The sequence below is a fragment of the Haemaphysalis longicornis genome, unplaced genomic scaffold (assembly GCF_048455015.1).
Source record: "Haemaphysalis longicornis isolate Haplotype H1 unplaced genomic scaffold, Haemaphysalis longicornis Haplotype H1 scaffold_7, whole genome shotgun sequence".
NCBI classification, from domain to species: Eukaryota; Metazoa; Arthropoda; class Arachnida; order Ixodida; family Ixodidae; genus Haemaphysalis; species Haemaphysalis longicornis.
Window position 1 is genome coordinate 151,740,254 of NW_027526422.1, and position 14,778 is coordinate 151,755,031.

The 14,778-nt window shown below is 48.8% G+C and overlaps 1 protein-coding gene across 1 annotated transcript in view; it reads left to right on the top strand.

The window, feature by feature from the left end:
- The window catches only part of LOC144147137 (fatty acid synthase-like), a 243,513-nt gene that overhangs the window by 170,162 nt on the left and 58,573 nt on the right, over positions 1-14,778 (top strand). Inside the window, exons 15-16 of the mRNA XM_077679209.1 lie at positions 6,995-7,350; positions 10,258-10,611. Of these exons, the coding sequence (XP_077535335.1) occupies positions 6,995-7,350; positions 10,258-10,611 (710 nt within the window). The remainder of the gene's footprint in view (positions 1-6,994; positions 7,351-10,257; positions 10,612-14,778) is intronic.

Sequence of the window (14,778 nt, forward strand, 5' to 3'; positions counted from 1 at the left end):
CCTGGGTCAACCCGCCGCGGTGGCTCAGTGGCTAAGGCGTTGCGCTGCTGAGCACGAGGTCGCGGGTTCTATTCCCGGCCGCGGCGGCCGCTTTTCTGATGGAGGCGAAAAGTAAAAACGCCCGTGTGAACGAGATTTCGGCGCACGATAAAGATCCCCAGGTGGTCAAAATTAATCCGGAGCCCTCCACTACGGCGCGCCTCATCGACTGCGTTGCGTCGGCGCGTTATACCCCCACAATCAATCAATCAATCATTCCTGGGTACCGGCCCTTCCACGTTTCGAGGTGATGCTGCAATGTAGATGCCAGAACAAACGATCAAGAAGAGGCCCCAAACGGCGCCTTCGTCATCAACCATCCAATTACATTGAGATTGGGATGATTGCTGCTCGGCAACCGATCAATCCCCAGAAAGCGCAAAGCGTCACTATCCTCTCGACGAATCGATATCTGTGGAAAGGCCTTGATATCTGCAGTCATGACGAGGGAATGGCGCCTGAACTGTAGAAGTATGTAGATGTTCGGGCCCAATCTTAACTCCTTTGTCCAGCGCGCGCTAAGGGATGGCTCGTCGTTCTCATGCGACGAAGCATCAAACACAACACGAACCTTCGGTGTTACTGCCTCCTGTTTGAGGACCGTGTGATTAAGTAAGAAGTAAACTGTGTCCCCTGGGGAAAGTGAGTTGCGGCACACTCTCCACATGACCTTTCTTAAAGTACTCGCCGATGGCTGCTTAGTACTCTCTCAGAAGATTCGGGTGATGTTCACAGCGTTGTAGCTTCTGCCGGAGTCTGCTCTCCTCTACAACCCGGGTAGTGGTGGACATAAGACATGGTGGTTCGATCGTGAGCGGCACTAGGTTCCTACCGTCTTCTTTGTGGAGTCCACTCCAAAACTTCACTAAAGCATTGTGGCCTTTGGGTTTAGTCTTCTTAGGTGAGTAGTTATCCCTATGGCATCCAATCTCCACATTTCTGAGGGATGGCCCGGTCCTGGTCCCTGGAAACGTTCCCGCTGTCCTTCAACACAGGCACAAACAAGGCCGTAGTGCTGCTGCTCCTCAGCAGGGTGCATCGGTACTTGAGTACAGTCCCTGAAGAACCCAGACGAACACTGTATGAATGGCGCAGAGGCTGTCATTAAAGCGCTCGATGCGCCCGCTAACACGCCTCCAGTAGTTGTCCGAACACACTAACACTCTTACAGTAGGCGTTTGTGTTTTCCCTTCATCGGGTCCATCGGCACCGAGTAAATTGCGGTCGCGAAGGCGCCTTACGAGTTCGGTTTTCAAGGGTGGACCGTCTGCCGGGTAGACCTCTGGCACTTCAAGAGCATCGGGGGTAACAGGACTCGAATGGAAGCGGCTGCGTAAGGTCGTCACCTTCCGGTTCTGGAACGATCTCGAGCGGTTTGGGCTGCCAAATGCAAACACGGCCAAGTCCGCCCTTCCGGAAACAGGCAGGACCAGCTGAAGACACAAATCACTGCGCACGAGTGTTCATTGAACCCCAGTGTCGAGGAGTAGCCGGACCAACACCGGCCTACCGCAGTCACCATATGCCCACACTGTGGCAGTTTGGAGCAGCACCGCGGAGGAGCAAGTGCTGCTGGCAAGAGCTGTCGTCACGTTATTAGCTAGTTCTGCAAGTTTCTCACGACCGGCGTCTCCAGCACGGCGAGAGGCAGTCGCGGAGTTGGTCTCTAATTGCGCCCAAAGGTCGCAAAGCACGATGGTTAGGTGCCGTCCCGAACAAGTCACACATATGAGTGTCGCGCAAGTGCGGCAGTTGTGTGCCTTGTGCCCCTGCCTTGCGCATCTAACACAGCAGCGGTTTCTTGAAAGGCTCCGTCGCTTCCCCGCCACTGTTAAGATTGCCCTGCAGTCCCTTGCCTTGTGGCCCTGACTAACGCACAGTGTTGTACGGAACGGCGTTACAAGGAACGGCGTTCCTGGAACTAGTTTCTTTTTGAAGGAACGGAGGAACGCCACCGTTCCATTAAGGGTCGGTGGAACTGTAACGGTAACTCGCTACGTTTTTGAAGGAACGGCAGGAACGGAGTTCCTGCCGTTACATCGCTAGGATTTGGCTGTTTTTGATGCCAAGGCTCGAGTACAAAAATTCACAAAGGGCTACTGCGTTTCTCTTCCTATAAGATGGTCAGTTTGCCCGCCCTTCAGCCGTACGTGCTTCCTCGAAGGTCAAAGCGAGAAGAATAACCATGCAGCAGGCCGCAGCTTGTGCTTGCTTTCATGCTGGTTGCTTACGCGGCATTCGACGGATGAATAGCGTAGCCGCGAGAATGCTTTTCACCCTTCATCGTTCGTCTGGGGAGGCCAGAATGCGCGTCTGGCCGATAGAATCGTTCCCTGGCGGGGAAAGAATAGAGAGTTTTAGCAGTCCGTCCGTTCTGTCGTATGCGTTGTTACTGGGTTGACCGGGACCCGGCTGGGCACTTGGGCATTCGTCGCGGTAGGGGGATTAGTTCCGGGGGCCTGCCTTCGCCATGTCCGTGCCTCCGCACCCTTCCTACTCGCCCTTCTGCGCGCTCAGGAGCAGACCGGTCTCCGTCAACCCGGTAACAACGTAGCCAATGAAACGGACGGACTGCTAAACGGGATCCGGACATTTCGGTGTGGACATTTATGTGCACGGAACTCGGCGCACGACGTCTTGGCCCAGACATTTTGAGTGAGGGGATGTCCCAGGCATTCCTTGAACATTTTAGCTTTAGTATTGTAATTTCGTGACTTGATATGATTTTACGTTCGAGACTTGTGCTTGCGCCGCCGTTCGTGGAAAGGAACGCTAAACCCCGGCGTAGCATTGCCACGTGAAACCCAATTTCTGTAGCAGATGGTAAAAATTAACGTTGTTAATTTGGATCCGTTCAACCATTTTTTTGTATTTTAACATTCATGTGAACAACCCTAATACTTTAAGTGTTACCAAAGCGCTTTGCTTTCACTTCACCCAACGGTGCAAGACGCTGCTGCTTTTAGCCTATTTTAGCCCCCCCCCCCCCCAGCAAAACTTCCGCGAAAAAACTACAACAGAAAAACGAGGTCGATTAGGCGCGGGTGCATTTCGTTTTAATTATTCTCTCAATCAATCTCGCCTTCGTTGCATTCGGTGTCAGTTCTACTTAAAACTAACAAACCAACGATCGCACTTACGGTGGCGTTACTTAGGGGAGGGGAAAGCTGAGCCCCGCCGGCAATCATCCCCTAAGTAGAGAGAGAGGGGTGTCACTTGTGTTTCACCATTGCCTCTACTGGACTTCGAAAACCTGAAGATGACTGTTGCCGCTCTCGTCACACTAGCCTATTCATTTTTTTTGCTCCTTATAATGGGAGGAAGCGATGTATACCTGGGGTGTCCATGATCTGCGCGACTTGATGATTTAATTCCCAAGGGGGCGACTGAAGGCCCAGAAAGAGCGATTCCCGGAGTGGGGGCGCGGTCGATATGACCGCGACGCGTGGAAGGCCGTAGCCAGCAAACGGCAGTGGCCATTGTGTTCTCATCGGCTTTTTGGGTGGCTTTTTGTGTCACATTATAGAGGTTTCGTGCGCCCATGGTGAATGTAAAGCTTTTTCTCTATTTTAAACGCGAACTGTGCTATGTCATTGTTCTGAATGTATCACCCAATTCCTGCAAAAGCCTCCACTAAGAGGCTAGCAGTATGTTCTAAATAAAAAATAAAAAATCACTGCGGTGACGCTTCGGAGACCGTGAACTCCACCACGCCAGCAGGATTTTCAGGGGAAACCTAAAATAATATGGCTGATAAAGAAATCTGGCCGAGATTCGAGCGTACAGGCGGGAGGTGGGAGGAGGGAGGGTGCGCTAGAACAAACAATTACAATTTGGTAAATGTAGGCTTGTAACCATTAAACGAAGGTTGGTTGTCCCGAACACAATGGGTGGAATTTATATGCACAACCGGTACGCGCTTATTGAGAATTTAGGACATTAGAACCGCACGGCTGTTTTCCAAAAGGCTCGTTTTTCCTCCCCGACAATATCCTAGACCAGTGTTCGCGAATTCATCTTAGCAAGGCAGCCCAGCCTACGCAATACTCTTCATAAGGTTTTCTTTTCTCTGGGGGGCTAGCTAATGTTGGTTACTTTTTTGGATATTGAGAGTGTGCATGTAATTTATGTAATTTGAGGGTGTGTAATCTAAAAAAAAATACAAAAGAGGCGGTAGGCCATCGTAAACACGGGTAATTGTCTTAGCTAAAAAAGGGCGAATATAAATTAACAACCTGGCATAAATGAAAAAAAAAACGTATGCTAAAGAATTCAATCAGCTGTATAACACGTGTCCCCAGGAAGCGGTATTAAACAAAAATATATAAATGTAGAATTTCTAAAAGTACCTGGCAGAGATCGAACATGGCATCAATCAAAAAAATAAATTCACTGCTCCAGATTGTTGTCCATAGCCCACGCTAAGCGAAAATAAAAATATAACGGCTGTCACAAACAGGCAAGCACCGGATAATTTGGTCGCCGAAATGTCCGTACACCGAAATGTGCGTACACCGAAATTTCCGCACCGAAACATCCTGCACCGAAATGTCCTCTAGTCGTCTGGAGTTTGTCCTGTGCTCCCTGAAAAAATTCGGCTAGGAGCGTTTCTTTTGATTATCCTTATCTCCAGTTAATCTGCTGCCGGTGGTGTTAATATTCGTATAATATACGTATAGTTCGATGTGAGTTTTAAATGCCTCACTTAATTTCGGCCCAGGATTATCCGACACTACATTTTAATTTAAAAACCTAATTGTAACGTTAATGTAACGACATGTTCCGATTTTCGAAGTGGAACTGGAACGCGTTCCTTTCGCAATAAAGGAACTTGTAACGGGAACTCGTTTCAAAATTGGCAAGGAACGAGGAACGAGCTTTCGTTCCTATTTTGGAGGAACGTGTACAACACTGCTAACGCACAAGTAGCACGTCAGTTTTCCTCCCGGTGACAAATTTGTTGAGCTAGATGCTGAGCCTGCTGACAAGAATAAGGCGGATGTCAAGTGAAGAGAAGGTTTTCGGCTGCTGTGGCATTGAAGACATCTTCGAGTCAAAGGTGGATCGAAGAGCTTGACTCTCCTCCCTGCTCTCCACCTGAACCTTCAAGAAGATATGATGGTTTTGACTTACTGTTCTCGAGACATTGGCTCAACGTTTTTTGTCGATGGCTGTCTCTTTCATGCGCTGACGGTATAAAATTGCCAGGTCTGCGGGCAGCGAGAGCATGAGGACTCGATTAAGGATCATTGCATAATCAGAAACTGGAACGCCAATGCTTTTGAGACTGCCAGTGCTGAATTGTTCCTGCTCGTACAGGCCTCGGAGGCGTGCCACTTGCGGCGACGATTGAATCGGTGTTATGACGAGTAGGCTATGAGACGTGGTCGTCCACGAGAAGTTCCATACGTCCAAACCACTCGGTGAGAATCTTCACAGCCTTACGGTAACTGACGTCATTGAGACGTATCCATTTAACGGCGCGTTTTGCGTCTCCGGTAAGGTAAGACCTTAAATACTTCAATTTCTCTACGTCGGGTAGGTCCGGGTGGGTATGAATGGTCGCATCAAAATGGTCCCAAAAGCCCTGCCATTCGCGCGGCTGGCCGGAAATGTGGGGGACTTGTAGCGTCGGCAAGATAACCCGCGATGTGAAAGGGCGAGAGCCATTGTGCGAGGGTGGGTTTGGATCGGCTGCACGGCGAACGCCTTCGAGCACCATGCTGTATGGTTGAACGGGTTGTGGTCCCCCTGGGGTGCCTCAACCAGAAGCTCTCACGCCGGACACTCGCAGATCAACCAAGGCCGAGCGCAGCCGACTGATCGTATAGCGTATGCTTTCAGACTATTCTATCGCGTCAGCCAAATCCTCCTTCGAGTGTCCCCCAATCTTGTCATGAAGTTCTTTAAGTGAGCATTCTCTATTTGCCAGCTCAGCTGGTCTATGGCCTCTTGCAGGTAATGAGGAGACGGCGAGAGGCTTTGGTAGAGCTCGTTGGCTGCCTTGAGCAGCCTCGTGACGGCTCCACAGAGAGCGCCTCGCTGACGGGGGTGCTTGTCCATCGGTGAGGACACGATGCCGGGCTTCTCTGGGGTTTCACGGCATTAGAAATATTACCGCGAGAAAACCCAACGCCGCGTTACCATTCGGAACAAGTTAAACTTTTATTTCTTCCGATCAAGCGCGGGCCAAACATCCCGCGCTTCTTTCTCTTCTTCCAAGTTATCGCAGACGGGCCCATTCACGCGATCCAGAATCATCAGATGGAATTGAGAAAAAGAGAACTTAAAAGAAAGTAAATTACGTGTCTGCCTTAAATACCTCACACTCACGCTTCGGCATTTAATTCCTCACGGGGCAACAGAAGACACCCTGTAACTTTAATTCATTGGTTTATAGAACATTTATAATACCGTATTTGTATACTGTTTTATATGCCAAATGATTCTCTTCATTCAAAAAGAATCAGTGCAGTTGGAGAGCTTGGTATAACTTATAAAAGAATTTACAGAACGAGCTACCATTCAATCTTCTCTGAATAGTTTACGGACGTTTTGGGTAGACAAGTGTGTTCTAATTAGTGTTTTTTTTACACCATGCTTGGCACCGGCTTCCTGATGACGGTAGTGATAACCCGCAGGGCACACTGATTTCTAGACGAAATTTGGAACATTGTAAACGGGTGTTCCCAGTATTACCTTGACGTTACTAACGCAAAAATGGTCTCATTTCATCATGAAGAAATGAAACCTCCGGTGCTAAGAAAACCCCACACTGCGCAGCAAACTAGTATAGAGTGGTTAGTGAAGGACTTGCAAATTGCCGAGAACGGGTTTCTCGCCCAACACGTTTTTCAGATGATTGAGACTGTATTTGTGCCAAAACATCAATGCTAAAACTGTTGGCTTTCGTGGTAATAATTTTATTGTTTTTTTGCATGTGTGACGTTAACAGGCGTGGACGTTGTGCTCAACTCACTCACGGAAGAGAAACTCCAGGCTAGCGTCGAGTGTCTGGCAGACCATGGTCGCTTCATTGAGATTGGAAAGTTCGACATCTACAAGGATACCTCACTTGGAATGTCCATGTTCAACAACAACGTCACGTTTCATGGCATCCAACTGGACTGCCTCTATGATAACAAAGTTGCGACGCTGGTACTTAAGCGACGTATTCTGGAACTTCTGAGCGAAGGAATAGCCTCCGGCGTTGTGCGACCTATTGAAAACATCAAGTTCACGCGGGACAGCGTCGAAGCAGCCTTCCGGTTTATGGCTTCTGGAAAGCACGTAGGAAAGATTGTCATCGAGGTAACTTGCCATAAACCACTCCAGCAATTGCAGTTTGGTATTTTGGACAGATCAGATGAGGGCAAAGCTTGATTGAAAAGCAGTACAGTGCACATTTCCTTACTTAGTTGAGAGGTTACGGCGTCAGTTAGCACAATGGTCAGTCTGGCCTAACCACAGGTCTACACAGAAAAAGCGTGGCGTTTAAACGCCCCCACAAAAAGGGCTTGTTGTCTCAGTATTTCCGGTGCTTTAGATGCCTTGTCGAGCCTATTTGTAAAGACTCGTTTTTTTTCACCCACTGGGAATCCTTTGGAATCGCTTTATTTTTGTAGCAGCAGACGTCAAACAAAATCATCAAAAATTGTACAGCTCCCGACCGTCTTCGACAGAACGCAACCAACAAAATTGTTGCCCTATCATGAATTACAATTTGCCAAGCCAAACTGAATTCGCATTGCAGAGCTCTTTACGATGGTTTCGGTGTGCCTCTCGTTCAAGATGCTATAGTAGAATCCAGCTAATAGAACTTGGTCTGTTTAGCAGCTGAACGCGGCAGCATGTCACATCTCACCATAGCTAAAAGACCTCCGACGCTCCCTTGCGCTAATATATCTGAACAGCGGAGCTGTTTAAGCTTGAGATCCATCTTTTCATGACGTCGCTCAAAACTCAGCGCAGCCAAATGGAGAGGAGGAAAATTGTGGGCAGGAAGTGTGAGGGGAAGTGGCTAGGAGGCAAGGAGCCGACGAGCAGGTGTATGAATGTGTGTGTGGAGTGCGCGTGGCTATGCAGATGTTCAGGTGCGGAGGCGCGCGTTGCGGATTGGCTACGCCTTTTGATGACGTATGCTGTGACGCGCAGATGTCGCCCTAGTTGAGAGAGATGGCGGGCGCTCGGCGGCATCAGTGCCCGATTTGCCGAGAAGGGCAGTCCTAGAAAGGGGCTCTCTCCCGGGAAAGAAGTGTAGTGTCGGTGAAGGAAAAAGGGAAGAAAAGGCAACCTAAAGCTAAAAAAACTGCTAAGTTAAAGCACGGCCGGTCTGGACGCGCTCGCTCGCTCGCTCTTGAGTTTTATAGCACGTCGAGGCCGGCCGTGTTAAAGTTACAGAAAACCCCGAGGTAGAGCTAGTAAGCACCACCATCTCCGCTGTATCTGAATTCTTCGCCTATCAATTGCGAACCTGGAGGAATTTTTTTCCTGCTTCCTTTGAGTTATTCAAAACTAAGGAGCACAATTAGGCGGGAGACTGCCGGATAAAACGGTACAAAATAGTGCGGGTTTGAGAATAGTTTAACGAAGTTTGCGGTGCACATTTTATGTTAAAGGAAGTCTGGATAGAAGGGGAGCGCAGTCCCTTGCTTTGGCAGGAAACAAGGCCTCGGCCAGCTCGCTAGGGCGGGTGAAACCATCGACTTTGCCTGCCGCTTTAGGTAATGCTGGCCTAGTATCGTGGTCACGGAGCAGGAAAATATATAGATAGCAGCCACACGTCATTCCATGAATGTGCGGTAAAAGGCACTTTACGGCGACCGCGCAGTTTCTTCTCCCCCGACAGATGACGCTGGCATCACCTAGGCCAACCGATTGTGACATTATATGGCCAGCACAGGAAGCGTCGTTTTTCCTCCTGTCCTGTTCTTTTTGCGTGGCTCATGGTCGAGGAACATATTGTTCCTGGTGTGGCCATAAGGTTAGACCATCAGCGTAGGAAGGGTTTATAGGGAGGGGCCCCAAGCAGCTGAATTCCTTTTTAGCAGTCTAGCAGGCCCAAAAGAGGCGTTGAGGGTACTCTCCGGAGCAGAAGGTGTGATAGGGCAGGCCGCTATGGGGCCAGCGTGAAAAGAAAGGTCGTGCGTCACGCGCCCGCGAGGTTGGGCGCGCCCCTAGCCGCCATGGGCGGCTGCCCTGTCGGCGGCAATGGCCTACCAACCCGAACCATGGAATGGGGGCACACGCGGTCCCCACAGCTGCCAAAATAGCCCGGGTGAATTCAACACAATGTAATTTTAACAAAGCTGCTTTAGCTGAACTTCTGGCCGTGCCAAACTGGAACACAAAACTCGGCTTCAGCGTGGGCGACACGAAAGCTAGCAGGAAAAAAATATAAGGACTTCCGCTCGAGCTGTTCAAGCAGAGTCCAAACATACCAAAAAAGACGCGAACTAGAAAACGTTGCTCGTAGAAGTGGAGCGGTGGAATCCTAAGTAAGGCAGAGGGAAGCAATAGCTGCTGGACGTGTGGCGAGGGAGAAGTAGTTTCACACAAGGAACGACGTATGAGGAGCGCCAGGGACGTTGTGGGGGAGAGGGATAGCTTGGTATGAGATGGAGTCGCGGTGGAGCTACTGCGAAGAGGTGGCGCGTCGTATGGGATTGCCTGAGCCTGCTACTGACTAAAGCTCTACTTGCAGGTGTTGTCCTGTAAAAGAGGCGATGTGTGTGCCAGCGGCATCAATATCTGGTCTATTGTCGGGATGGGCTTAGGTGGGAAAAAGAAGCGGGAACAGCTCCGCTGTATCTTCCTGTATTGGCAACGTTAAGCCTGTGATGGTGGCCTAATTTCGTAACATGAAACCTCTCTTCTCTCGCAAAAGTTCAGTATAATCGAGATGGTCAGCCCCATGTAAAAAATGGATGTGTCTAACTTCTTCCTTCATATTAACAAGGCGTGAAGCTAAGGTCAAGTAAGTGAACCGTGCATTATGGTCGACTTGGATGGGATATTTGATTCTAAATATAACACTGCGCGTTAAGGAGATCAACACCTTTCTGGAGCCTAGCCATTCTTCCTGCCGAGTTTATGAGCTTTTGCCTGAAGGTGAACAAATAAATTTATAGGACCCCAACCTGGTTAGGACAAGCACCCAAATATCTCGGTAAGTTGTTTTCACATGACGCGTAACCTATTGGTCAAACCCTCTTCCAGATTCGTCCTGAGGAAATCTCCAGGAAGAACCTTTCTGCCCCGCCACTATCAGTGGAAGCTGTTCCCCGCACGTATTTCTACGACCGTAAGTCATACATCATCGCCGGAGGCCTAGGTGGCTTTGGTCTGGAGCTTGCGGAGTGGATGGTGACTCGCGGATGCCGGAAGCTGCTCCTTAGCGGCAGATCAGGTGTACAGTCCGGGTACCAGCGGCTGTGCCTGCGGCGTTGGCAGTCTCTGGGCGCTACAGTACTTGTTTCTACGGCGGATGTCTCCAGCGGAAGCGGAGCACGCGAGATCATCAAGGAAGCTGCGGCCATAGGGCCAGTCGGCGGCATTTTCAACCTTGCTATGGTGAGAGAAAGCTGGCGTTAACAAATAATCGCCGAATATACATTTTTTTGTGGATTGAAAAATTGATAGGTATTGTAATAGATCGATATATACTTATTTCAAAATATTTCAATATATACTTGATAATATTTTAAAAATACCAAAATATGATAATGATAACTTACTGCATTCTACATAAGGAATAAACGTTTACATTTATAGGCCTGCCAGACCCAACTGATCGTTTGTGGAGCCGTGCGCCACAGCGGCGGTTCTCCGATACAAAGAAATTGTTGAAAAATAATTCAAAATTATTGACAACCACAACACGGGACAATCGTGTGCGTTATTGTATTTCTGCGAATCATGCCATCAGTTTTGTTCACCAATTTGTTTTGTTGCCGGTGTCTGCCCGTGCTCAGCTGTCTTGTATGTTTTCGTAGCGAAGCGCGAGCTCCCTGCTTTGTCTTTTTGTATGCTGCACAGGCAATCACATACGTAATATGGAGAGTGTTTCATCCTGTAATTTCCTAGAATTGAAAGTTCTTTGATCACTAGTCCTAACAAATGTCATAAAAAATGGTGATAGTATAGCCATAGTAGCCGAGGAGTTCTAGAGAGAGAGAGAGAAAGACTTTATTAAATGCCAGCAGAGGGGAGGTCCGGGCTACACAGAGCCGCTCCCTCCCCCCGACGCGTTTACGTCGCCCTCGGGACTAGGCCCCGCCGGCGTCGGCGAGACCGGCGCGCGAAAGGTACTCGGGAACTCGTCTTTTTCCCCCCCGTCGGTGCCTCTCTCCGCCTCTGCCTGGCGAGAGCAGCCTCGAGCTGCTGGACGGCGAAGGTTTGTGATAGGAGTTCTATAGAGATCTGCACAGTAGCCGGGACATCCATGATAATTCCGAAAAAGAAAGTAATTCAGAGAAGATAGACATCCACCAGTAACGACAGAAGAAGTGAGAAAGGCTTTGAATGAAATGAAAGGGGGCAAAGCACCTGGTGAAAATCAGATAACAACAGACCTCTTTAGGATGGCGGGAAAATTGTACTAGCAAAAATTGGCGATACTGTACACGCAATGCCTAGTGACCTCGAGTGTACACCAATCTTGGAAGAACGCGAACATCATTCTACTCTATGAGAAAGGTGACATGAAGCACTTGAAAAATTACAGGCCGATCAGCATACTGTCAGTCGTCTACAAGGTACTTACCAAGGTAATCGCTAACAGAATTTCTGCCACCTAAGATTTCAGTCAACCTAGAGATCAAGAATGGTTTCGTAAAGGCTATTCAACAATGAACCATTATCACATAATCAATCAGGTGATAGAGAAGTGCGTTGAATATACTGAACCCCTATATGTAGATTTCATAGACTATGAGAAAGCATTTGACTCGGTCGAAACATCAGCAGTCATTCAGGCATTACGGAACCAGGGTGTAGACGAGCATTATGTAAGAACACTAGAGGATATTTACAGTGGGTTCACAGCTACCCTCCTCCTCCATAAGGAAAGCAGTAAAATACCTATAAGGAATTAAGGGCGTCAGACAAAGCGACACAATCTCTCTGGCGTTATTCACAGCAGGTTATTCACAACATTGGATTGGGAACAGTTGGAAGTAAGGGTTAATGGAGAATACCTCAGTAACCCCAGATTTGCTGATGACGTTACATTGCTAAGCAACTCCGGTGACGAATTGCAAAGCATGCTTTCCGCATTGGACAAACAGAGCAGAACCGTGGGCCTGAAAATTAATATGCAGAAAACTAAAGTAATGCTCAATAACCTCGGGACAGCACAGCGGTTTGAGATAGGTAACGAGGCAGTGGAAGTGGTAAGATAATATATCTACTTAGGCAAAGTTGTGACCCCGGATCCCAACTATGAGGCAGAGATAACTAGAAGGATAAGAATGGGCTGGAGTGATTACGACAGGCATTCTCAGATAATGAATAGCAGCCTACCATTCTCCCTGAAGAAGAAAGTGTATGACAGCTGTATCTTACCGGTACTCACCTACGGGGCAGAAACTTGGAAGCTCACTAAGAGGGTTCAACTTAACTTGAGGACGACTCAGCGAGCAATGGAACGGAATATGATTGGTGTAACATTAAGGGACAGGAAAAGAGCGGAGTGCGTAATGGAACAAACGCGTGTCAAGGGCATATTAGTAGAAATTAAGAAGAAGAAATGGACGTGGGCAGGACATTTAATGCGAAGGCAAGATAACCGTTGGTCCTTAAGGGTAACATAGTGGATTCCTAGAGAAGGCAAGCGTTGCAGGGGGCGGCCGAAAGTTATATGGGCAGATGAGACCGAGAAGTTTGCGGGGATAAATTGGTTGCAGTGAGCACAGGACCGGGATAATTAGGGATTAATGGGAGAGGCCTTTGCCTTGCAGTGGGCGTAGATAGGCTGGTGATGATGATGATGATCACTTGTCTTTTCAATGTAATTCGATGGTTCCAGAAGAACGTATGCGGAAAGATAAATGCTTGCCGGGCAAACCCTACTTTATTCGATTCACGAAAGCTGGTCTGTCTACGCCACTTCGTTGACTGCTTGTACACCGCTTGTGTTTCCGTAAAAGGGACACTGCAGGCGAATAGCAAGTTGGGTTCAGAGGAAATGTAAACTGTTCTGAAGACCTCTCAGCATTTATTCGCGGCTAAAGGGTTTATTTGCCGGGAAATTCGCAATCGCAAAACGCATGTCATTCCTCGCGTAATTTCATAACATTTCGCTTGACGTCAACGGTTTCCGGAAGCGAGGGAGACAGCGTTGTTGAATAGCAGGAAAACTAAAATCTACCGAGCGAACCATCGCGGCCGCAGGAACCAGTGGTCGCGCACTGGGCGTATACAAAACAACTTGCCCGCCCAACGCTTTCATTACCTGGCACTCCCGGTGCGTCAATCTTGGTGCCGCACGGGACGTTTGATGGTGGTTAAACGATGTGAATGTGCCGCGAGGCCTTTAAAGTACCTACAAAGCGTCTAGAGAACAGCGCAACCGCAGCGTGAATGAGGACAGGGGCGTTTTTTATTTGCACTCTTGTTATGAATAGTCGGGTTTTAGTCGGTTTGATTCACTTGGCCATGACCGCCTGTTACATGAGGCTATGCCTAGGCCTAATAACGTGGAGCCATCTATTAGTTTAACTTGTAATGGCGTGCAAAGCTTAATTTGTTCCGTCGCGATGGGGGGACGCCTCCCTCTTGCGTTATCTGCTTAATGTTTTGCGAAGCGAGTGGCTTATTAGCCGATCTGCCACATGTGTAGCTAGAGCTTTCACGAGCACCCAAACCACTACTAACAAATGCCTTGGCGCCAGTATGGAATCAAAAATGTGCATAACATGATACAAATATCATTTTACCTGACTACGCACCGTAGTAGAAGCATAGCAGCACACAACGCCCTGAATTAAAAAAAGCCGGTTTTACGCGCACAATTTATTGAACTTGAAGAAAATCAGGAAATGGTTTCGAAAAAACTATATCGTCACGGCATGCGCTTTGTAGCCGAAGTGTGAAATTAACAGGCGATCGATTGCCTTCTGTTCGTCGAAAGGAAGCACTCCCTTCTTGAGATTCACGTGGCGAACAAGTCACTTCATTGCAGCGAAAGCCGAGAAGGTTTTTGAAAAAAACTCGCCCGCACTCTACATACCCGGTGCAGGGTTGAATCGTCCTTTGTGATCGTTCCAACATAAGCACAGTTCCACCCGCTGGAGCACGCCATCCAATTTGAACGCGAAGCGAACGCGACCCCAACACACGCACAGCTTTGGCCGCCGCCGTCCTGGGTGCCAGACTTCGGGCAGACAGAGCTACGCGCGGGGGAAAAAAATTTGTTCTATATGACGCATATGACTCTCCGCGGAAGAGCGGAACCGTGGAAGGCCCACACGATACTTGCCACTATGATGTAAACAAGGATATAAGAGACAGAAAAGATGTATTGACCAGTCACCGACCCAAGTCCAGGTCAGCTAAACGATGGAGGCTGAGGCGTCACCGTCTTTATAGTGGTCCCGAATGTACCTGGGCATCTTCTGCTCATGAAGGGAGAGAGCCTCCTGGGCGGCCCTAACGTCTGTTCCGGCCGGGGGATCCAACCAAGTGTCCCATGAGGTGATGCCGGAGACGGAGGGGGGAAGATTTGGCGGCTGGCCGTCC